At 38.4% G+C, this 24,402-nt stretch overlaps 1 protein-coding gene across 2 annotated transcripts; it reads right to left on the bottom strand.

Annotated features, from left to right (window-relative positions):
• Positions 1-6,504: 6,504 nt before the first annotated feature.
• On the bottom strand, positions 6,505-20,738 carry LOC149010908 (uncharacterized). Of its 2 annotated transcripts, XM_089161492.1 has the most exons (7): positions 20,498-20,738; positions 9,904-10,003; positions 9,600-9,720; positions 8,297-8,418; positions 8,092-8,213; positions 7,829-7,988; positions 6,505-6,956 (listed from the first exon to the last, which is right to left on the bottom strand). In XM_089161492.1, exons 1-7 carry the CDS (start codon positions 20,622-20,624, stop codon positions 6,833-6,835), a joined length of 876 nt encoding a protein of 291 aa, XP_089017618.1. In that variant the 5' UTR covers positions 20,625-20,738; the 3' UTR covers positions 6,505-6,832. The 2 variants fall into 2 exon arrangements, with proteins under 2 accessions (XP_089017618.1, XP_089017619.1); XM_089161493.1 differs by lacking the exon at positions 6,505-6,956 and having other exon boundaries at positions 7,825-7,988.
• Positions 20,739-24,402: the final 3,664 nt, after the last annotated feature.

The following is a 24,402-nucleotide window of genomic DNA, read 5'->3' as shown; positions in this document are numbered from 1 at the left end:
CCCCAGGATCCTATTTTACTTGGACCAACAGACAAAAGCCTCCCAACCTCATCAAGGAGAAATTGGATCACGTCTTCCTCAGCCCAAATTGGCTTGGCCTTTTCCCGACTACTCATATCCGAAGACTCCCTGTCTCTTGCTCTGATCATAACCCGATTCTCATCTCCGTAAGGAACCACAAGCAAATGGGGGAAAAAACTCTTCCACTACCAAATAGCCTGGCACCTCCACCCTAGTTTCTCAAAAGCAGTTTCCTCGAACTGGGATGCAAATAGAAGTGAACCTTTGGTAGGCAAACTTGCTAACCTATCCAAATTCCTTTCCGTTTGGAATACTTCCTCCTTTGGTAATGTAAGTGAATTTTTCAACGTCTAACCTGTGAAATCGACTTTCTGGAATCCACTGATTTCCCTGATTACCCGTTGATAAAAGAAAAAAAAAGATCTTCTCTCTTGGGCCGTAGATGCGGAAGAATTCTTTTGATTTCAAAAATCCAGAACCCAATACATCTCCGCGGGTGATAGAAACACTAGGTTTTATCACCTCAATTCCAAAATAAACAATTATAGAAGGAAAATCGAGTCCATTGTTCATCAGGGAATGACCTTTACGAACCCCACCTTATTGCCTCTTGCTTTCTCCCAACACATGAAAGAGTTGTTCTCCACGTCTAACCCTCTGGACACTTCCTTCATTCAAAGCCTTTTTCCCCCTCTGAATGAAATTGAGAATCTGGAGTTGTTAACATCTATACCAACCATAGAGGAAATTAAATCGGTTGTCTTCTCTTTGGGACCTTACAAAGCACTGGGAAGTGATGGTTTCAATGCTTTTTTCTTTCAAAAACATTGGGATATAGTTAGCAATGATATCATGGACTTTGTGAAATCCTTCTTCATCCAGGGTACCCTACCCTGGGGAACAAACCATACCCTTCTATGCTTCATACCCAAAAAGGATAATGCCCAAGCAGTGTCGGATTTCAGACCCATAAGCCTTTGTAACGTTACTTACAAAATCATTGCCAAAACCCTTGCCCTACGGCTTAAGCCTTTCCTCAAACATATAATCTCTCCCTTACAAGGAGTGTTTGTTCCTAAGCGGCAAATCACCGAGAATATCTTCCTTGCACATGAAATCTTCCACTTTTTGAACAAAACAATAAGCAAAGGAGGATATGTTGCTCTAAAACTCAACATGTCCAAAGCTTATGATCGAGTCGAGTGGAAGGCAATCACTGACTTACTCTCATTCCTGGGCTTTAGTCAAACTTGGTGCAACCTGGTCTTTCAGCTAATCAGTTCGGCTACTTACTCAGTCAAAATTAATGGTAGGCCCTTTCAGTGGTTTGCAGGATCTAGGGAAATTCGTCAAGGATGCCCCCTAAGCCTGTACCTTTTTCTACCCATCATGGAAGTCCTGTCCAGGATACTCAATGAATATAGGAGGCTCAACATGTTTAAAGGAGTCAAAATTGCAAAAGATGCCCCGGAAGTATCTCATCTCTTCTTTGCGGATGATACATTCCTCTTCTCTAGAGCGGAAAAGGAGGACATTCTCACAATCAAGGCAGGTTTGGAACTCTTCACGGACATCACTGGCCACCAGATTAGCTTCGAAAAAAGTGGGGCGTTTTTCAGCAGAAATGTTAACCATAACCACAAATCCCAAATCCTGTCGATTCTGGGAATCTCGGAGATGAAAAAAGACACTCTCTACCTTGGAACCAACCTTTTCCCAGGAAAATCCAAAATAAGAAATCTCAATTTCATCCTGGCCAAGGTTAGAAACCAGTTTGCATCATGGAAAGCTTCCAACCTCTCCTTTGCAGGAAGAGAGGTACTCATAAAATGTATCCTTCAACCATTATCCCTCTATCATATGCAATGCCTCAGATTTCCAAAAAATATTTGCAAATAGATTGATTCCCTTTGCCAAAGATTCTGGCTAGGCAACCCAACAAAAACCAAAAACTTGACCCTAATCTCTTGGGACAAGTGTTGCAAACCAAAATCTCTGGGAGGTCTAGGCTTAAAAAAAATGGAGGACATTAACAAAGCCTTACTTCTAAAGCAAGGCTGGAAGCTGTTGAATGAACCCACATCTCTGTGGGCCAAAATCTTGAAAGCCAAATATTTCCCTAATTCCTCCCTGTTCAATCCCAAGGTAAAATATAGAAGCGGATCTTGGCCGTGGCAGAGCTTACACAGTATCACAACCGACCTCCAAAAAATGTTGAGCAGAAATGTAGGGGACGGCTCCAACACTTCATTCTGGTACGACCCCTGGCTACCAGGAGCAAAAATTGTCAAAGAACTGTTCCCAAGACACAAATATCTGGATGCATGATACAACAGTTGCTCAAATGTCACAATACATAGCTACCAACAAGGAGTATCTTTTGAACTTCAATCTCCCATCCTTCCCACTCTCACTATTCAATCTTAATCTATCACAGGACTCCTGGCAATCCCGTATCTCAACAAATGGAGACTTCTTTGCCAAATTGGCTGGCAAGGCGTTGACAAAACAAAGATATGAATCAACGCCAAACGAGTTTACCACATGGTGGAGATTTTTCTGGAAGATGCGAATACACCCCAGGCTCAAATCCTTCTTTTGGCGCTTACTAAATGAAGGGTTACCAACAAAAGCAATGGTTTCTCAATGGAAGATGATCAATGACAGATGCGAACTATGCAACAATAAGGCAGAAACATCCTGGCACATCTTCATCTCATGTGAATGGACGAAGAGAATCTAGGCAGCAGGACCCCTAGGCTTGCGACTAGAACAACTAGCCCAACAATCAATCATACATCTGTGCAACCATCTATGAATTGGTCTTCAACCAGAAATGCAAGAAACAGAGTGGTTCTTCTCAGTCTTTGTGACCACGTGTTACTTCATCTGGAAAGAATGAAATAATGCAATCTTTGGAACAAGCAAACCCAACCCAAACAAAATATTGCACAACATAACAAGATGGCTTCTAGACATGAAGTGCTCACCATCCACAAATGATGATACAAATAACAATATCCAGAAACAACCAACAGATTGTAGTATAATTACTAATGAAACCATTTTGCTTTGTGCAGAGGTTCATAACAAACCACTAGACATCAGCGGCTGGAGTGCGGGGATTATGGAGAGAGGGAATATCATATGGACAAGTGCAGGACGCATGGCAAAAAGCAATTCAATGGAGGCAATAGTGAAGGCAATGAAGGTGGGACTGAAATACTCCAATCAAATTCAGGAAGTCTGGATCAATGATGAAGCAATCACCCCTAGCTTTTATAGCCCTCCCTAAAACATATGGCCTATCCATCAAATATCTGACTCGGTAGACATTAAATCCAAATTAACCCGAGCAATTTTTTGTAACTATAAATCCCTGACACTACTCAACTTTTTTGATACACTGGCTACAAGGAACATTGGTAGCAATAGTCTGAACCTAACCCTCAACCATGATGAGGCACATGTATCTTGTTTTAATCAGTAATGATAGTTTGATTTTTCTTTGATCAAAAAAAAAAAAAAAACCCTACCTGTTACAACAAGTGGTCAATAGCAAGCAACTGACTAATAAAATGAATAGTCAATGAATTTGTAGACCAAACTTCAATCGCTCTTTGGAGGACATGTCCATCAAGATAGGAGGACACAAGGCGTAGTCCAGCCAACAATCTTGGCTTTTGGGTAAGGTAACTTTTTGGGGACTATATGCATGACTGTTTGATCTCGAGACAACTAGTGTTCTCAATCAAACAATCATGAGGCGCAATGTTAGTACCAAAAAATTTACCAATACTGGTTGGGCCAGAAATGAACATGGTTCAACGTATTTGGATAACATTGAGAAGATAAGGTTGAACAAATCTAGCTATCAGCACTAACCTAGGACAAAAACAATTTTCGTTTAGGCAAGCCAGAACTTAGAGGGGACAAAACAGTTGCAATAGTTGTTAGAAGTTGCTTATTTGAATTCAACAAGCTCTTGGGAGATTATCTCAAAGGAAATTTTTAGTAGTTAAGAGATTATGGGAGTTGTAGTAGTTATGGGAGTTATAGAAGTTAGTAGTTATGTATTAGTTATGGTGATTCCTTTTTAAAAATTTAAATTGTAAGATAGTTGTGGTAGTAATTAACTACCTTTTGTGCCTATTTAAGGAGAAGAATGTAAGAACGAGACATCAATCAAATCAGAATTCAACACTCTTCTTAGAGTTTTATTTTTTTTCTTTTTGTTTATTTTAGTTTTGTCCCTCATCCCCTTGGATGATGGAGACTTGTAGGTTTGGTGCATTTTTGGCCCGTGTTTTAGAAGATAGTCATTTTCATCAATCAATCAACTTGTAGGCTTATTAGTCCGTTAGGAATTCGTGATGGTCACAATCACAAAGGTTGCTGCAGATTGAATGGTGCACAAATTAGTGTAGATGGGTGCAAGTCTGCCCTAAAAAGACTCCATGAGTTTTATTGTTTTCTCCCTGATTTTCTTTTGACATATATATTCCATGCGTTTTCAGTTGCCTTCTCCGAAAAGACAATAAAGTCAAATCCAACAATCACCTAGAAGTCAGATGCAAATGTTGTGTTTCTAATCCTTTGAGTCGTTGGGACCTACATGCTCTCGCACTTCAATTCACATCAGCGACAGAAGCCAAAAAGGGACTCATGTTTAAATGTGGAAACAATAGCTATCACCTTTCATTGTTCCAAGCCAATTCCCTACCCACCTATGCCTTCTTTTCTTGACAATATTGATAAGCCCATTAAATTTGGGTTTTTTGCCAATGTTACTTTGGCTATAATGTACCAACCCCGATCATAGGAGATGGAGAGAACACATCTCCACCAAGGCAAGATGTCCACCCATTCTCCCACCCCCACAGTAGGGCTAACACAAGCCTGCCCCTGGTCCATGCTCTTTCTTCCAATTTTGCGATACTTTAATAGTTATTTAATAATTGGGTGTTCTTTTTTCCCCCAACTCCCCGTTACCCTTTTTTTTTTCCCATTTGTCAAGGTGGATTTCATTGGTCAAAGTTAAACTTGCACCCCTAATTGTAGTGTTAAATAATTATGTACATGAGCAGAGCGAATTCGGATACTAGTCGGCTCGGACACACCAGTATCTCAATCTGAATCCAACTAGCAAAACCGCTATTTGAATCCGATGAAAATTTAGAAAAGACATCTCAATTTGAATCCGGAACTTTATCGGATATTCAAAATAATCCGATCCGATTATTGATTGTTGATTGCCCTTTTCTTAATTTTTTATTTCCAATTTTCGATTTCCATTTACCGACTATTGGTTTCCGAATCCGATTATCAACGTTAGAGAAAATAATGTTTAGTACTTTACTCTAACCGGATAATTTTCGAATTTTGATTATCCGGTTACCGAGTTACCGATTTTTTAATCTAATTATCATCCATTTTCAGAGAAAAAAATGGTGTATACTTTACTCTTTTCGGATATTATCTAATCCGATAAGTAATTTTCCGAATCAAAATCCGGTTTCTTAGCAGATAAGTGTTTAATACTTTACTCTAACCGGATAATTTTCGATTTCCGATTATCAGTTTACCAATTACCAGTTTCCAAATCCGATTGTCATCAATTTTCAGAGAAAAATGTTGAATACTTTTTACTCTATCCATGTAAAATTTTATCCAAATATTATCCGATATAATAAGCAATTATCCAAATCCGAATCCGGTTGCTTAGCGAACGGATACAGATATTTTCCAATAAGAAAAATTCCGGATACGGACACCCTTAAACGAATACGTATGCGAATTTGGAGGTGGATTTCGCCTAATACTTTTTAGTGAAGAGGTTGTGAGCTCGACCCTTACGGACAACAGATGTAATACCCCTATCCCATACATATAAATTTAAAAAAATCCCTTTATTGGAAAAAAAATAATACTTTTATTATTCTAACAAACTTTATGTTCATCATTGATGGTGGAACAAAAACTGACTATCATTGCATTCCCATTAGATGAAGGGTGCCATAACTATGGCAAAAGAGGATTGCAACTATTCTAATCGCAACAAATCTCAGTAGGAAAGTCCTCGATCATACTAAACCCGGATCATCTAGCCACAAGGACCAAGTATTTCACTACCCCCTCATGCCTCCTCGATGCATTCAGGTGGAGAGCTCACCTCAAAACATTGATACTATAGAGCAAAAATAAACTCTCATAAATGTGTGGCAGAGAGATGTGAAGATAGAAGAAGATCCTAACTCATCTAAGGTCAATCCCCAGCACTGCCCTGGAAAGGCTCCACATGAGGTGGATCCAACGTGGCTATTATTAAACTCTATCATTTTCGAAGGATGTTCAACTGGGAGATGAGATCTATGTCCAGTCTTTCTAAAAGAAGTTTTTTTTATTCCCCTTCTTTATGAACAAACTTTCTAAAACAAGTAATCTCCAGTATCGGGCGAAAAGGGAATCCAACTAAATTTTCTAAACAAAAAATGAGAAAAAACTTTCAAAAAAATTAAATAACAGCATGCTTGTTAAAGTGTGGAAAAGCCCACCAGATAATTCCATCAATTACATTTTCTGGGGAAGAAATTTCAGTAACGTAATGATATTTACATTGATTTTTTGTGAACAACAAGACTCAGATGAAACAAAAGCAGAAAAAAGACATTTTCCATTTTGACGTGAAGTAATACTTTCTAAATTTCTTTATATGGGACTACAGAAAATGGGTCAGCCCTCCGACCATAACCCTGAAGATTGTCTGCATGTGTGTAACTCTGTATTTAGTGGTCTTAAAACTAAAGTCAGCTTAAGCTTCAGAATGTGGCTCAACAGTAGAAACTTCAGAGTAGGTACAGGAGCCAGTCTCTATCTTCAACCCATCATCTTTAACCTTTGTCCATGAAATCTTCCATACCTCAAACAAACTTTGCCTGCATCAAGGGAGAAATACATCTTTTAAGTTCTGAAGACATTTCTATACAAAAAATAAATCAGAAGAATGTCCGGTTCTGCTATAGGTTGAGAAATTAAGGAAAATAATCACTACCACCATCCCAAAGTTCATTTGCTGCACTAAAACATTAGTTTTATTACTAGATAGTGCAATATGATAAACCTAAGCAGCTTTAAATGCAAATTCCAGGCCACATAAAAGAGGGAGGTTGGCATGTTTGGTCATCCAGCAAGCCGTAATGAAAATTTGATAAGAAAATAAAATCACTGCGAATAGCAGACAGTTTTCACATCAGCCCCATTCCAACACACACTAGGAGTTGGATGTGGCTTGATAATTCTACCAAAAAAAAAGATGTGGCTTGATAATTCTGCGCTCTTAGAAATAAGAAGCACCAAAAACAGATGCTATTAAAGCGGGTAACCAATAAAGTTGGCAGGAATGTTAGATTACTGACTCAATCTCAGTTTAAATTTCCAAGAGTGAAATTGCGTTGCTCCACTGGAACATGAAGTTACGTGTATTTCATGAGATGGTGAAGCATAGTTTGAACTGGTTTATGAGTCGGGAATAGTAACTGAAGAAGGCATCAACAACAAGGGAGATAGTATGTCCACAAGCCCTCCCCTGCCCTGCCTGGCAAAAAGGCTTTCGGCAGAAACCTATTCACTACTCTACCGGAACATGTTCATGACTCCTAAAGACAAGGGGAGAAAATTAGTAGGGCTTATGCTTTCTAATCCTGTATGTCTACAAGTCTTTCAACTAAATTATACATTGAAAAGTGCCCTGTCAAAACTGAAGATGAAAAAACCAAATAAAATTGGAAGAACATATAAAACAGTCTACCTCACTGGTTGGATGGTCCTTTTGGCAAGCATGAGTGTCAAGAAAACAGGGACCAGTGCAGCACATAGATGCTTGAGGGTATGCCCACTGACAATATGATGAGTCCATTTGTAAATCAATTTGTCCTCTGCTTCCTCCACTTTTGCGATCAGATAAAATCCTGCATTCAAATGAATCAATTACATGACAAATCTGGCCGAATGACCTAGACTAGATTCCATGTTCAAAGAACATCAAGAAATTCCCCAGATGCCAATCTAAACCTGCAGCCCAGAGCCAATAAGTAGAATGCGTGTACATAGGTGGCAACAAGATGGCCATTATAGGGATCGCAAGGCAAGGAGCAAATTGGACTAGTGCATATGGACGGAGGTCATCAAAAAATCTGCAGCATAAACAAAATAAATGAATAAATACTCAAGAAAATTTATACAATGAAACTACAAGGTCCAAAGCCAGTTTGCTTGCCTCCAATATAAAATGCTCACTATACCCGCCAAAATGAGGGGTATAATAGATATCCTCCCCTTTTGCTCATCAATTCTTTCAATGATAAAGATAGCAACGATGGATGTAAAAGCAACAGTCATCTGTGGAAGTCAACGCAAGTTAATGCATCAAGACAACTAACATTAAGCAAGTACCACAGCTGGCAACCACAGTCAGCAATTGACATGGAGTAAAATTGTAACTTAACAACAAAACATTTGATAATAGTTACAAGTAGTCAAGAATCCTTCAGTAAGACCTCTAGGTTTCCTGCTGTAAAATATTGATTTTGGGGTTTGTCTGGATGAAATGAAAGATAGGAGTGGCAGATAAAGACCATCCTCCTACATCTATCATGGAAGAGGGGGATCATAAAAATCATGGCATCTTTTTATAAGCAGAAGTTTTGGTAAACAAGGAGTTGCAGGGTTAACTTCCAATGTGCATTGGAACATGGTATAGGAAGTAGATGAGACATTTTCCCGTCCCCCTCCATGCAGTAGCGCCAGGGTTAGTAATATCAAATATCAGATCAATGATATACATGAACTAGACTGGCATCAGCCAAGACCAATTGAGATCTGATACCAATCCCATTGAACAGCCAAGGGTGAAAATATTTTTGTTTTAGATTATAAAGCAGAAGCAAATACATCCAATTTGGCACATTCAGGCAGCAGCAAGTCTGATCCCAAGGTTACAACCCAAGGTAGTTGGAGCCTCATGCACTGAGATGCACTTTTTATATAAAAAGAAAAAAAATCAAAACCATTAAAAAATATAAAACATAAGAAGCAAAACAATTTAGAAAGGAAAACACATAGTTGTTTTGAATATACACAAAATGGATATGAAAAATACATTTAGTAATTATTGCAAGGATAAAACTACTACTGAAAATTGGACTAAATAAAGAACCAGTTTACCACAATTTTTAATGCTTTCAGGCGCATACATGATACAGCACTCACTTTTGAGAGGCATAAGCCTTGTTTTTAAACTTCAAGAAATTCCAACCCACCCCCCCAAGGGAAAAGAAGAAAAAAAAACCCAAAAGGGGAAAAAAGAACTTTTAGAGGCATACGCTTCATAGGCGTCTTCAAAAATACTTAAATAACCACAAACAAATTGTAATAGATAAATGTAATTATGCAGATTTGTTATACCTCAATAATGAAAGGAGGTTGCAGACTAAGGGAAAAAAAATCTCACGGAAGTGGCTCATTTTGTAGTGAGGAAGAAATTTCATTGGATTTTATATCCATGAAGAAGCTTAGCTTACCGGCAAGCGGTCCCATACCAGTCTTGCATCATCTGGCTTAAGGTGGTAATAGGATGAACCAAAAGCAACAGCAGCCACACCAACAAAGAAACATGTCCAACCCCAAACTTCCCCTTGCAAGCTATTATACAAAAAAAGAAAGTCACAGTCAAGAAATATGACAAACTGGATGCAGAATTTCATTTTACCTAATGACTTCCAAAAACTAGGTCTTTTTTTTTTTTTTTTTTTTTTTTTTGGGGGGGGGGGGGGGGGGATTGGATTTGGTTTGTGGTTTGGAAAAGAAGCCAAAGAAATAGCATACCTTAGCTTAAAATAATTCCCATGATGGCAGAGTATCAGCCCTATCAGTCCAATTACCAGGAATGGAAAATTTGAGATCACATTCAATGCATTAGGTATCCCTGGAATATGATAGGAGCCTTTTCAGTATCACATAGCAAGATTGAAAGGAAAAATAAATAAAGAAATAAAGCATACCACAGAAATAACACAAACAGCCAAATGCCATCTCCCTTCATTCATACTGAAAAAAGAAAATATCACCTTATATTTATCAAAATACCTAACCCATAGGCGTAAGAGATATTCCACTATCAATTATCAAATCATCATAACAGCAGCAACCAGAAAAATTAAAGCTGTTGAATGAAACAAAGAAGAACCAAAAGCAAGATTGTCAAAAACGACTGTATGAATCCTTTCCTTGAGACATCAAATGAATTACTTCAAAGTACCAAGCATAATCCCTTTCCTGTCATTAATGGAATTCGAAGTCAAAGTCCTATTCAACAAATGAACTTCTAAATGTCATCCAAAACTTCACTCACGATCTATCATGCTATGGTAGGATTGGAAAGGAACTGAGGTTCTGTCAGGGGGTATGTAGAACATATTAAGAAAGTAGGAAAAATATATGCAATAAAATTGGAGTATAAAAACTAGATATCTTTATAAAACTCTATTCAATGTTTGACGCAAATATATTTCTACAGTTCTCAAATTAACAGTGAGGTATGGCATTGGCCATTCATTAAAAATTTAGAACGAGTTTCTCTCTTTCTGTACAACATTTACAACGCCAATGTGTATTTAAGTAAAGTGAATGACAGATGCAAATGGATCAACGAAGAATACTCAAATACTTATAGCATGAAATAAAATAATAATTACTATAATACAATATTAATGAAAATAAGTTCTACTCAAATAACACCCCCATGAAAAGGGAGGTACCAGTCATATGGTTACTTGAATGAACCTATTCAACTACTCTATGGTAAAACTGAACCATGATCAATTGGTTTAGGCCAAACCAACCAGGTCTGGGGGTTTTATTGGTTCACCCAAAACCAGTCCTAATTTAGCCAATCCAAGTCTGATCAGAAGTAATTAATGCATGTGAACAGAAATTGAAAAGCATTATCCATTCAGTCACAAGTTACAACTATCATTTGAAATCTTAGAATATATTATTTCAGTCAATAAATTAGTTCATCGATTGTTAAATCCTTAAAAATGCAGTTCATGAACTAGTCAAGAGTCTAAGTCCTCTGGGACAGATTTCCAATGGAAGTATAAAAAAGGGCTAACTGTAAGCATTTTGAATAAGTAGAAAAATCTAATTAAATTTCTTGTTTTATGCTAATAGCTGTGAAATGCTTTGGAGCCTAGTGAGATGCTGATGTCGCCATGGATTGATTTGGGTTAACCCACTGCCAATGCTGCCAGGAACCTTGAAAAGAACCAACTTCAAAAGCTGAAAATTAAGTTTAGTTTAGTGGTGTAGCCTTGCCAATAGCTGTAAAATGCTATGGAGGCCAGTGAGATGCTGAAGTAGCCATGGATTGGTTTGGATTAACCAAGGGCCAATGTTGCCAAAAACCTTGAAAAGAACCAACTTCAGAAACTGAAAATTAGATGTAGTTTAGTGATATCAGGAACTTAGGATTATGGGATTTAATGTAATTTAGGACTGCAGTTCGGACCAAATTCTAGAGAGACAAAGGGTCTGCTGTCCAAAAATAGGACAGAATTGACAGCTACACTATTAGACCTGAATGATGGAGTTTTGGATCGAGTTTAGGAATTCCTAAATGTTAGGGTTCCAAAGCTGCAAAGATGCTGTAAGCCTGTAACTAGAATCCAGTATGGCATCTGCTGAAAGGATGAAAAAATCCAAGTCTGAAACAAAACTGATGGTGATAAGTACCTGATTTTGGGGTTTGGGGGTTTGACGGGGTCGACTATTATGTGATAGAGGAGAATGTGTTCTCAAAGTTTGGCCCAATTATGATGGACACAAAGGATTTAGGGTTACTAAGAATGAATTAGGGCTTGATGGTAACTAAGGTTCTAATGGACAGACTGGGGTATGAAACTCGTATTGAAGGTGAGAGAGGATACAGAATAGGCTCCAAAGATAAGACTGGCTGGTGGATGAATTACCACGAGATTGTATGGATATGATTCACCTGGTGCCCTCTAGACAGCTAGGATATGACTCACCTAGTGTCCTCTTGGATATCAGTCACCAAACCCACCGATATGCCATACCAGCCAAGGTTCCCAAGATGGAGAAGAAAACAGCAACAGCAGGCAAGGTTTAAATGGAAGGTATCGAGTACCGTATCAGGTGGGTGATTTTAAGAGAATGAGTATTGCATTGTATCATACTGTAGCAGAGATACATATTGGATGATGTGAAATTGTATTGAAATGGTCAAGATACACATGGAAATTCACTTTGGTACAAAAAACAATGTGTGTATGTTTTAACAAGTATCATGCATAAAACTTAAGATAAAGAATCATGTATAAACAATTAAATGCATTAAAACAATATTGTTATAAACAACGAGGCTTCCTACATATTTGTGATAGTTTATAGCCATGAAGAATATCAGATTATGCAAAGGATGATGTTCTAGAACCCTTTGTTAGTTTATTAGTCCAAATGCATGAAAAATCAAGAACAAACGAAGATTTTAGACTCTTGGTTGAGAGTTCTTCATTTCTGAGAATGAAAATGGTCTTTTATTGAATGTATCAAAGTATCGGAATACATGAAGATGCATCCAGCTTTTTCAGCCGATACGTATTAGTGTAGCCACTGAACCTATACTAGATGTGTCAATGGATTCGAGATGTATCAGCTGCATCATGTCATATCAGCCCATAATGGCTGGTACAAATTATCTTTTAAAAACAAAGACATGTATTGGTATGTATAGCACCTATAGTGACCAAATTGGATACATATTAGCCCGTATCACAATAATGTATCATATTAAAAGATAAGCAGCTTTTCTAATCAGCAACTCTATTAATCAAGTCTCCTTATACATCCCATTTATGAGGTAGGCCTTAGCAGCCTTAATTATAACTTCTGATTACAAAGGAAAGCTGATTTCCCTATCTTTAAGGGATTTCTACAAAGCAATTAACCGTCTAGTCAACTTTAAATCAACCTCCTACTTTTAGGAGGTAAGAAACCAAAGCTTAAAACACTAAGGGAACCGTTCAATGCATGGAGGCTAGGTTGTTGCCACAACTTAACAAAATAAAATAAATAAAACATCCTACTTGGCCTTCACTTAAACAAGCTATTTTTGTACTTAGACTTAACTTCCCCCATTTGAGGCCTAGAAAGATGCCCAATGCAGCTTAAACCCAAGGCATTAAGGGCTCATGACCAAAGTAATCTAACCCAGGCTTAATTCCACCAGAATAAGCCCAAATAAGTGTTGGATCTGCAACATGCTGACCTAAGCCCTGCCAAGAATCCTTGATCATACTCCTATCTCTTACTTACATCATTTATTATCAAGATTGTGCAGTTTAATTGTGTTCTCACCTCTCTGTAATTCTATCTACTGAGAATTCTAATTCTGTTGCAAGGACTGAAGTGATCCCAAATATTATTTTTGCCAGATAGAATGTGATGCAGACCCAGTGCCAAATTAGGATATTTTCCCTTAATAGACCTAGGGTTGGGTCATAGAGGTATCGGGCCTTCATTGGATGGGTTTTCTATCTAGCCGGCTAACTTACAACAACAACAATAAGCCTTGTCCCAACTAAATGGGGTCGGCTACATGGATTCTTGCCCTCCAATCAGTTCTGTTCGAGGCCATGCTAGATACAAGGCCTAAGCTATACATATCCTTTCTCACCACTTATCCTACGGTTATCTTAGGTCTACCCCTAGCTCTTCTAGTTCCTTCAATATGGATTATATCAATTCTCCGTACAGGGGCATTTATAGGTCTCCGTTGAACGTGGTCGTGCCACCTCAAATGGCTAACTTAATGGACCAAAAACAAGGTACATGAGTTGAGTATGAAAATTGCCACAACTCTTCTTCTTCTTTTTTTTTTTTTCTTTTTTTTTGGGGGGGGGGGGGGGGGGGGCGGAGAGTGTAGGCTTTTGGCTAGTCCTCATTAGAGTTGGTACATATTATTTAATTACTCCTTATTAGATTGATGCATGTTATTTAATTAACCCTTATTGAGGCTGATGCATGTTATTTAATTAGTCCTTATTATAGTTGATGGGGAGTCCTTGTAAGGGTAAAATTATAAATTGCTAGTTTCAGTTTCTAATGCAGTTAACAGTCGAGGCTGCCTGAGGATTTAATATTTTCAAGGCTATAAAAGCTACCCTCGCATGTAATAGCTAGTCAAAGTTTTCAGATATTAATAAAACAGTTTTGGCAGCCAATTGCTTTCCTATTCTTGAAGAATAATATGCTCCAGAAGTGGTAAGGTATCCTCAGGAGCTCGTGTGAAAGGGTCTCTAGTGAAATCAAGCTGAGATTCCTCTACGGCTGTGAATTCAGCATGCAATCAGATCAGTCCAACACTACTCCAACTCCCCCCTCCTGCATTAAATAAGGCTTCTACATCCATTTAAGTAGCAGACAGCATAACCCATCCCCTTCCCTACCACCTTTCTTATTCTTCTTGAATTTCCAGACTTCCTAAAGCCCTAAAAACTAGACACACCACATCTTCCAATTTAGCCATCCAGACCTAACCAAACTTGCAGGATCATAACCCTGTATCATCATTTCTCCTTCAAGTTTCAGCCCATTCTGAACTGCCAAACACTAGAAACATCCAGCCATAATTCCAAAGCTAAGGTTGGTTTGGATGAGATCTTGGAAGAACTGGCCCTCATTCAACTGAGGCTAGATCAGGATATAGGATCCTTAGCAACATAATAACATAGGTAAAGATGATAATATGTGATAGCATCATTTTTGCACAAAACATGTGGTATATACTATGTACCAAGTAAAGCATCCATCAATCAAACAATCCTGCCTTTGGGACACTATGGGCTCACTTGGAAAGAGAAACTCAAACATGGGTAGGGGAAATTTTGTACTCTTCAGGTAATTCAGGATCCTGATGGTAAAGCAAAAAGAAGATGGACCTCATGATCAAATCAAAGAAGAGATGGTTTTTTCTGAACAAAAGTAGAGTTAGAGGAAGGATATATATATATATAAGAATGCAAGGGCCACCATAAGAAACTATCAGAACCATTAGCCGTTGCTTAACTGAGAACTGATTGGGCATTTTAGTAATTATCAGAAAAATCAGGCCTTCATTACTAAGAACTGAGTGTTCTCTTTTCTATTAAACAAGAGAACAGTAGAGCTAATGAAAAAAGTTTGAACAGCAACCTGCTGAAGTTACCTCCAGGTTCCAACAGTCCTAAATTTCAAAACCAGCATTGCCTAGTTCTACCAAGTTAAGCCTTCTGAAATATGAGGTAATCGGTCTATATATTGTCATGTACAAAAATAGCCTAGTTCTACTGAGTTGAGCTGGATAGGTTTAAAGCCTAGTACCTACCTGCTTCTTAGTTTTCGTGCTCCTCTTGAGGTCCTCCAGCAATCGTCCATTTTTCTTTCCACCAAGAGGTCTATGGTTCTACTTGTTTTTTTAACAAGAATCACCATACCCATGGCAACTTGGATCCAAGTGGGCTAAAGTGTGTGTTTGTTGGCTACTCTTCCACCCAGAAGGGCTATCGGCGCAACCATCCACCGACCATTGTGTGCTTATACCATGAATGTGATCTTTAATGTACCTGCTGCCTTTTTATCTACAGCACCACTCTAAACCAAAGGGCCTGTTTAGTGAAGATATTCCTCTTGTTTCCTTCCTTTCTCCTCTTACTTCAGCTCCTTTAGTTCAAGGGAAGATACAAGTACTAATAGCCTATGGTGAAAATTTGGGATTGGAGATGTTCCTCTTGTTGCAGCCTTTCTCCTTTTACGTAAGCTCCTTCAGTTTAAGGGGAGATATAATTTACTAATCAGCCTATAGTGGAAGTGTATGATCATCAAGATCACAAGACACAAGCAGAAACAGACACTGCCACAGCGGAACCAACTCAACATAGTCAACCACCACATCCTAATTGTTTTGGTCCACCTGGTAATCACATTTGAGTCTCCTAGCAGCTCTGGTCAATACCTTAACATACCCATGGCTCTCCATAAGGGAAATAGATCTTTTACTTAACAGTGATTGCTTAGGTGATTTCATACAACTCTTTTGCCCTTCACATCATGCTTTTGCATCTTCTTTGCCTTTCATTTCTACAGCCCATAATTAGTAGGAGGTTTCTACAGACCCACGGTGGGAGGCAACCATGGTCGAAGAACTGCAATCCCTGAGGAAAATGAACCTAAGTCTCGGTTTGTCATCCTCCTCACAAAAAAACTGTGAACTACAAATGTGTATACACTGTGAAACAGAAGACGGATACAAGAGTGGACCAGTACAAGGCTAGGCTAGTTGCTCGAAGATTTCTTAATTTTAATTCTCTAGTTGGGTTTGATTTAGTAGAGTTGGTGTTGGATTTTAGTCCTAGTTTGATTAGGTTTCAAGTTTCTTTGGTCTTTAATTTAGCTTTTGTTTCAGTTTCCTAGCATAATTGTTAAGGCGACGCCTGGGTGTCCGGGCGCCCTCTAGGATCATAATGCGACCGTCGCCTTATGTTAGGTCATAAGGCGGTCACCTCAAGCGCCTCGGACCCCAAGGCGACCGCCTTTTTGAATTTTTTTTATTTTTTTTTATTTTTTAAAAACCAAATCAATGATGTCAAATTGACGGCAGAGAATCAATTGGCAATCAGAACCTAATGATCAATAATTAGTACCTATTCCAGTTTAAAAAATAGCATGTTGAAGCCTAATGATCTCTACCTAGGACCTTGTTTGCTGAAAAACCAATTTTCTTCATTCTTGTTTTGTCTTATTCAAAATAGAAGGTTCATTTTCTACCCCAAAAAAAAGAATAGAAGCTTCATTATCATCAAGACAGATGAATGCATCAATATATGCCATAAGGATGACAAGAATATGATCTTTTTCTTTTCCATAATACATGTTCATTTATAATCACAGCCAAAATTTCACTTAAAATGCCTTGAAACGCCTCAACCGCCTCAAAAGCGCCTCATTGACTTATCGCCTCACCTAGCCTAAACCGCCTTGCATCGCCTCATCACCATGACAACTATGTTTCCTAGTAGTTTCCTATTGTAATCTATAAATACATACAAGGCATATCAATAAAGCAGATTATACAGTTGAATTTATTATTCTCTTTTGGCATATACAGAACCTAGAAAAGTTCCACTTCTGCAGGTCTAGAAGAACCGGCACCGCAGCAGCCTGGAAGAGCTGCTGCAAATTACCTATAAGAGTCGTCTTCCTCCCCATCTCATCAACGTCTACACCATTCTTCATTAGACCCCCAACCCCCAACCCTTTAAAGAAAAAAAGGAGCGTATATATAAAATTCCTCCTAGTTTCTTAAGTCAGAATACTAGAGGGGAATTCTACAAGCTCCAACGTGTGCTCCATGGTTTACAGCAATCAACCCGTGCTTGCTTTAGGGGATTCCATAGAGCTAGGGTGTCTATAAGTTACAATCAAAGTAATCTTGACCATACCTTTCCCATCAAGGAATCTGGTTCCAAGATTGCTTTTCTCATTGTTTATGTTGAAGAAATCATGGTCACTGGCAATGACACAGAAGCAATCTCACATTCAGAAGTTTACCAGGGTCATGTATTTGAAACTGAGGAACTCAGTAAGTTGTGTTACTTCCTTAGCGTCGAGTTATCCCCACTCCAACAAAAGAGTTTCTCTCTCAACGAAAAAGCACCTTGATCTCTATTTGAGGTGGGAACCAAGGTTGTGAACCTTTGGAAACAATTCTTGAAGCTAATACTCATCTCTTGAAGAATGGTGATCCTCTAGATAAAGGAAAATATTACTTGCTAGTTGGGAAACTAATACATTTGTCTCATATTCATTAGAAGTTGCCTTCACCATCAGCTTTGCTAGTCAATATATGCATGATCATAATTTCACACACTTGGAAGATATATCCTATAAAAAGGGCGTACCCAGTGCAAGACTCTAGCGCCTGAAGGGAACCATAAAGTAAGCAGCCTTGGCCTGCTTTTGCGTAACGGCTGTTTTAAAGCTCAAATTCATGGCTACTTTGTCATAGTGGAGCAATATTTACTGTTGCACAAAGATATATTATTTTATCTATTGCAAATCAAGGCCTTTATACAAGCAGATTGGCCAGATCTCCAGAAGATCGACAATCTACAACTAGCAATGGTAAAGCTGTGCGAGGCAATTTGGTTACTTGAAAGAGTAAAAAAGAAAAGGCTCTTGAAGCTGAATTTGGTGCCATGTCTGATGGCACTTTCAAGTTGATGTGGCTCCATGGGCTATGAAGGATTTGATCATCCCTGTTCCTTCACCAGTGATGCTGTAGTGTGACAGGAAGTCTGCCATCAGCATTCTTCACAACCTAGTTGGTGGTTATCAAACCAAGCATGTGGGAATGATCTTCATTCTAGTAAGGAGAAACTGGAAGAAGGGTGAATATGTATTCCTTTTGGTAAGTCCATTAATCAATTAGCTGATATGTTGAGTTGTAAGTAGTTATCAGCAAGTTGGGCATTTATGATATCTAAGCACCAACTTGAGGGGAAACCCAAAAATATACAGATAAAAAGGTAAATCTGTCCATAGGGGCACCCTAGTACTTATCAATCACTTACTATAAATAAAGTAGTATTTCTTTCAAAGGGCAGTGAATCTTTTCACCGCAATCAAATAGATCAACCCACAACAATTCTAGAAACTAAGTGGCATTTGGATTGTAAAACTATGAAACAGAAAGTCAGCTACAGTGTTAGGTTCCAATGGTTTCACAGGGAGATTTCTTAACAGGATGAAGTTGAGGGTGAGAATCTCTCATCTTATGATGGCAATTCAAATCTCCAAGCTCCAAGACTGGAAGAAGACTAACAGGGAAAAATCAAACTTGTTGTTACTTAACCCAACTTTATGTCAAAACAGTGTACAAAAGCACCAGGAGATGTTAACAATAAATAAACAAAACAACAGAAAGAAGAGGAATCAAAAGAATAAAAAACAAGAAAAACTCAACAGAGAAGGAAGGAGGCAGGTATATAATACCTGGAAGAAGGAACAACTCGACCAACTTGGTCGCAGAGAACTCCAGAATCAGGAGGTAAACCCAACCCCTTTTTTTAATTACATTATTATATATTATCTCTTGAGTCAGACTACATGCATGTATTTATAATAAAGAAATTGTACTGAAGCAGGGAATCTAGAAAACCAGGATACCACCCATCAAATTTCTACCCAGCTTAAATAAATAAAAAAAGGCTACAATATCATCCAGCACCAACCCTTATTAGATCAAAATATCAGTTTGGTCTAGGTACTCCTCAGTCTGGGTTTCCAGATTGGGTCATGCCACTCCAGCTGCAACAGTAACTCTGCATCACCAAGGAATGTTGGCGTTAAGACTTTCATCTGCATTATTAGTACAAATTCTTGGAACAAGGTAGGCATCAGGTAGACGACTGGTAACAGATTTTAGAAAATTCTTTACTTGGATCTGACAGAATATTTGAAGCAATGTTATTTCAGAGATATTAGCCCATGAAGACCAGGAAAGATGAAAAGGATTCATGTCCCAACCCAGATTGTCGGTTAAGGCTGATTATAATGGTAAGTCAGGAACTTCCATAGCATTCATGAAAGGCTAGACAAGTAATAGCAAAACAACAAAAACAAGGCTCTGCAAGTAATAGCTGGCAACTCTATAACAGACAACAATGACCACAACATGGGTGTAATTTCAAACAATGGCACCTAATGAGACATACGGTGCTTGTATATATGGAGTCTAAACACAGCAAATTTCTGAAAATGGCCTATCATATATCACATATGGTATCATAATCATAAACTTAGTAAATATCAGTGTATAACCAGGCTACCATAACCAACCTTCTTAACAGGCTCTTTAACTTTTCCAACCTTCACAATAGAGTTTTCTCGTAATTTCACATTAAACCCAAGAGAAATATTTGATATAGTAATTGACTACGAACCTAATCATTATACAATATCAGTTCCCAAAGTTAGGGTTTCCAATAGAAAGGTTTCACTTCAAAAATCCTACTTATGACCCGAAAAGAACGTTAAAAGCAACCAAATAAGCAGACTCCAAAATTACAAAAACCAATTATCTATACTCAAGCAAGCAAATTCTGCACTTCAAGAAGAAGAAAAAAAAACCCGCAGATCTTAGAAGAACTAGAATGAAGGCTGTCTAGAAACTTCAGAATTAGAAGTATTAAACATACAAAACCCAACAAGCTAAACTTCAAGGTTCAATCAGCATAGAACTATTCCATCCATCCGCCCATCCATTTCATTAAATCAACCGATTAATTTTGAAGAATCTCATAGTACATGAGCCAGAAATCTTAATTAGAAATGAAGAAAGAGGGATGCAACCAAATAATACCGAAGAATTTGCGTTGATCAGCGAAGTCATGGTATTCTTGAGACTGGGGAATGGCAGGAGTTACGATCATCAGAACTATAAAACACAGAATCGCAACTGCCCATACATACATAGTTCGTTTCTTCATCCCTTCAGGAGAGAGACACCAGAAAGCTTCGCGGATACAAACAAGGATTTCACCGTTACAGAGTTTATTTTGCTCTCCTCTTCTTACCCTGACAGGGTCCTCTTCCTCCCAAAGTCCAACGCTTCTACTCAAAATGAAATGACGAAGAGGTCCGCATAAATTACAGACTTTGATGTGCATACGTGTATTGCGCTCATTCGTTCGATTGGGTGGACTTTTTTTTTTTTTTTTTTTTTTTTGTCAATATTCGACTGGGTGGACCTGGCCACATAACAATCTGATCTGGATTTTGCTTGGGAGCAGTGCCTACGTGGCACTGCTCCAAGCAGCCAACGGTTATAATGAATAATTGGCTCTTAGATTAAATCGTCGTTAGATTTTTTCCATATGTAAAAAACAAAATTTAAGTGGGATTAGACCGGTTCGAACGGTTCAAAACAAATCATTACAAAACCAAAATCCTATTTGAAAAAGGAAAAACAAAAAAAACATCGTCTTTCTTCCTTTTTTTTTGTTCTTCAGATCTTGATCTTGTGCTTTGACGAAACGCTATGAAATCTGAGATGGGTTCTCTTCTTATGTTCAATTGGAAAGCAATAAAGACTTGATACGTTTGGATTCTCGTATCAGATTCGGTTTCTCTGATGTGGGTTTTCAGTGTTCCTCTGGTTCTTCAGCATTTGGGTTTTTGTGGTGGAATGAGATCAACAATCCAAGCATTCTTGCTGGTTTGCGTTTGCTCATCCGATTTTAGCACTCGTTTTGTTTTCTATGTATTTCTTCTTCTTTTTAGCTTTCATGGAGGAAGATCAAGAGCTGAAGCATGTATGCAAGTTCTGCGGAAAGAGCTTCCCCAGCGGCAGGTCCTTGGGTGGTCATATGAGGTCAACAAATGAAATTCAATGGAACTTTATTATTTGTGAATACAACCTAAACCCTCCCCAACTCAAAATTACAACGAAACTTTCTGAAAATCCAAACCCATATATATTTGAAACTTTTTGTTATTCCTTTAGGAAGCCCATACTTGAATCGTCGGGAACCGGTGTAAGCAAACCAGAGCTTATAGCCGGAGATTTCAATTGCTTTCACCTTTGGTTTCTTCACTTCTTCCTTAGGCACGGTTCCTTCCACACCATATGAGTTGTGGACCGAAAGGAAGCCAGATTTGAGTTACATGCGCGCATGGGGATGTGCAACATATATTCACTCTACATCTCACCAATATGGGAAGCTTGGACCCAGGAAGAAAGTGAATCTTTGTAAGATATTTTGAACTCTTGAAGGGCCATGTCTTCATTGGGCTAGATGAGAGTGACAGGATAACGGAACTTGAGTCTAGGAATGCAACATTCTTGGAGAATGATTTTCCATCTCTTTCAGGAGTTAACAAAGAATCATCAAATTCTTTGAAATACAAGATAGTGATCTTGTCATTTCAGGGATTCAGACTTTGGACAATGAACCTGGGGTTCATCCAGATGATCCTAGTGAGAGTGGGAGTGTAGATGTGATAGCTACCTCAGAGGGTGAGCAATCCAACATGCACTTGCACCGTAGTGGGTGTGGGCCAGTTCCTTGTTGACGTTTCGACATAGAGGATAAAGCCTACACGGTTGCTCCTGAAAAGACTAACTGTGAGATGACTCCAGTTAATGAGTATGAACCGAAGTGCATGCAAGAAGCTCTTGCGGGGACAAGCTCAAAGGAATGGTTGAAAGTGATAGAGGAAGAGTTGAAGTCGATGAAAGTCAATCATGTCTGGGATTTGGTTGACTTACCCCCGGGCCGAAAGGCAATTTGGAACAAGTGGGTTCTCGAGATCAAGAGAAAAGCGGATGGATCTATTGAGAGATTCAATGCTCGTTTAGTGGCTAAGGGCTACACCCAACAATATGGTGTTGATTATGTGGAAATTTTTTCCCCTGTGGTTAGGTTTGTCTCCATCCGCCTCATATTAGTCATTGTTGCTCAGTTGGACGTGGAACTTTATCATATGGATGTAAATACTGCTTTTCTCAATGGAGAACTTGAGGATGAGATCTATATGGACCATCCTTAAGGCTTTGAAGCTAATGGACCTGAGCACAAAGTGTGCTGGCTCAAGAAATCCATATATGGCTTAAAGCTAGCGTCTAGACAGTGGAATGTGCACTTCCCCCAAGCTATGATGGAAAATGGTTTTTCCATGCTTGAGGACGACCACTATGTTTCCACCAAGAGACCTGATGGTAAGTATTTCATTCTAACACTATAAGTAGATGGCATAATTATGGCTAGCAATAGCAAGGAGCTATTGGAAACCATTAAGAAATGGTTGTCCTCTGTCTTTGATATGAAGGACATGGGTGAAACAAGCTATGTGCTCGGCATCAAGATTGTTAGAAAAAGGCAAAAGAGATTATTCGGTTTATCTCAAGAGACCTATATTGACAATGTCTTGAACAGATACCATATGCACAACTGCAAACCAATTGATACTCCAGTGGAGAAGGGTTTGCATTTGAGCCTTAATATGGGTCCTAAGACTCCAGAGGAGAAAACCAAGATATAAAGAATTCCATAAAGTAGTGAATTTGAAGGACAAGAAGGTGATTTGTTAGAGGGATCGAGATACTTTTATGGGTCCTAACACATAAAGTGTTTGCTGGCGCCAACTGAATGTGTTACATTAGTGAATTTGAAGGACAAGAAGGTGATTTGTTAGAGGGATCGAGATACTTTTAGTATGGTGAGTTTGAATAAACCTAGGACACTATAGTATACTAATGCTTATTTGATGTGTCTCTTTGAGTGATGTGCCATTAGGGCTTTTTACTAGCCTGACTACCCGGGAAGGTTTCTTGTTTCGAAAAAACCACGCAAATAAAGGGGGATTCCCGGAGATGTGAATATGAATATTTAATTTACAGTGGAAAATCACCTAATATATGTTGACCTTGTGTATGTTACCGGACTACCATTAGAGCTTATGCTAATTTGTTGTAACTTCCATCGGGGGATTACGATAGTGGAATGAGAGGTCAAAATATGTATTTGTCCCCATCCGCAAATGTAATATATATGATATAGATATAATGATATATATTTTTATTGGTTGTTTTTTTTCTTAGGGCTATACATGTCAGTCTCTACCTAGAAACAAATTGTGATAGAGAGATCGAATGTGTATGTCTGGGATATACATGTGTGTCTAGGACACACTGTGACAGAGAGATTAACATTTTCCCTTGAGCAAGTGGGAGATGTTTGGATTTATTTATTATTGATACAATTATATGCCCAAGGGCAAAATTGGAAAAAACTCATCTTTTGGGTGGTTACAAAATATTGGATTATATATTTTGGTAACCACCGCATCACTTGGATGATCACATTATTCATACGTGAGATTTTCCTAAAAGGTAGCACCCTCTCCCTCTCCCTCTCCCTCTATCCAAGAAACGCAAGAGGGAAAAATTGTTTGAGGATCTTCTTCTCCTTGCTTTGGATCTCAATCTTATACCATCCATCTACAAAGCATTTGGGTTGTGGAATACATTCCCTTTCCTCGTGATTGTAGAATCAAACCGATGACGAGTTTGTGGAGGAACAAGGACTGGAATCCAAATTAACTTCCACTGCGGTAATTCTATTTTGTGAAAGCAAATCCAGCTAAGGATATTTCCCCTTCTATTATCGAATATAGATATATGGAATTTTAACAACAGAATACTTCGTTAACTCAACTAAAAATGGTCGTGAAAAGTTACGTTCAATGTAATTAAAACAAGAACCA

Source organism: Hakea prostrata, chromosome 7, assembly GCF_041222555.1.
Source record: "Hakea prostrata isolate BN-2017 chromosome 7, UWA_Hpros_2, whole genome shotgun sequence".
Classification (NCBI taxonomy): Eukaryota; Viridiplantae; Streptophyta; class Magnoliopsida; order Proteales; family Proteaceae; genus Hakea; species Hakea prostrata.
Note: the sequence above shows the minus strand (reverse complement) of the source record. Positions and strands in the feature narration are given on the sequence as shown.

Coding starts and splice junctions, on each gene's coding strand:
- LOC149010908 (XM_089161492.1), bottom strand. CDS start 20,624: ATGAAGAAACGAACTATGTATGTATGGGCAGTTGCGATTCTGTGTTTT. Junction 10,004..20,497: donor TGATCAACGCAAATTCTTCG/GTATTATTTGGT, acceptor ATCATATTCCAG/GGATACCTAATGCATTGAAT. Junction 9,721..9,903: donor GGGAATTATTTTAAGCTAAG/GTATGCTATTTC, acceptor TTTGTATAATAG/CTTGCAAGGGGAAGTTTGGG.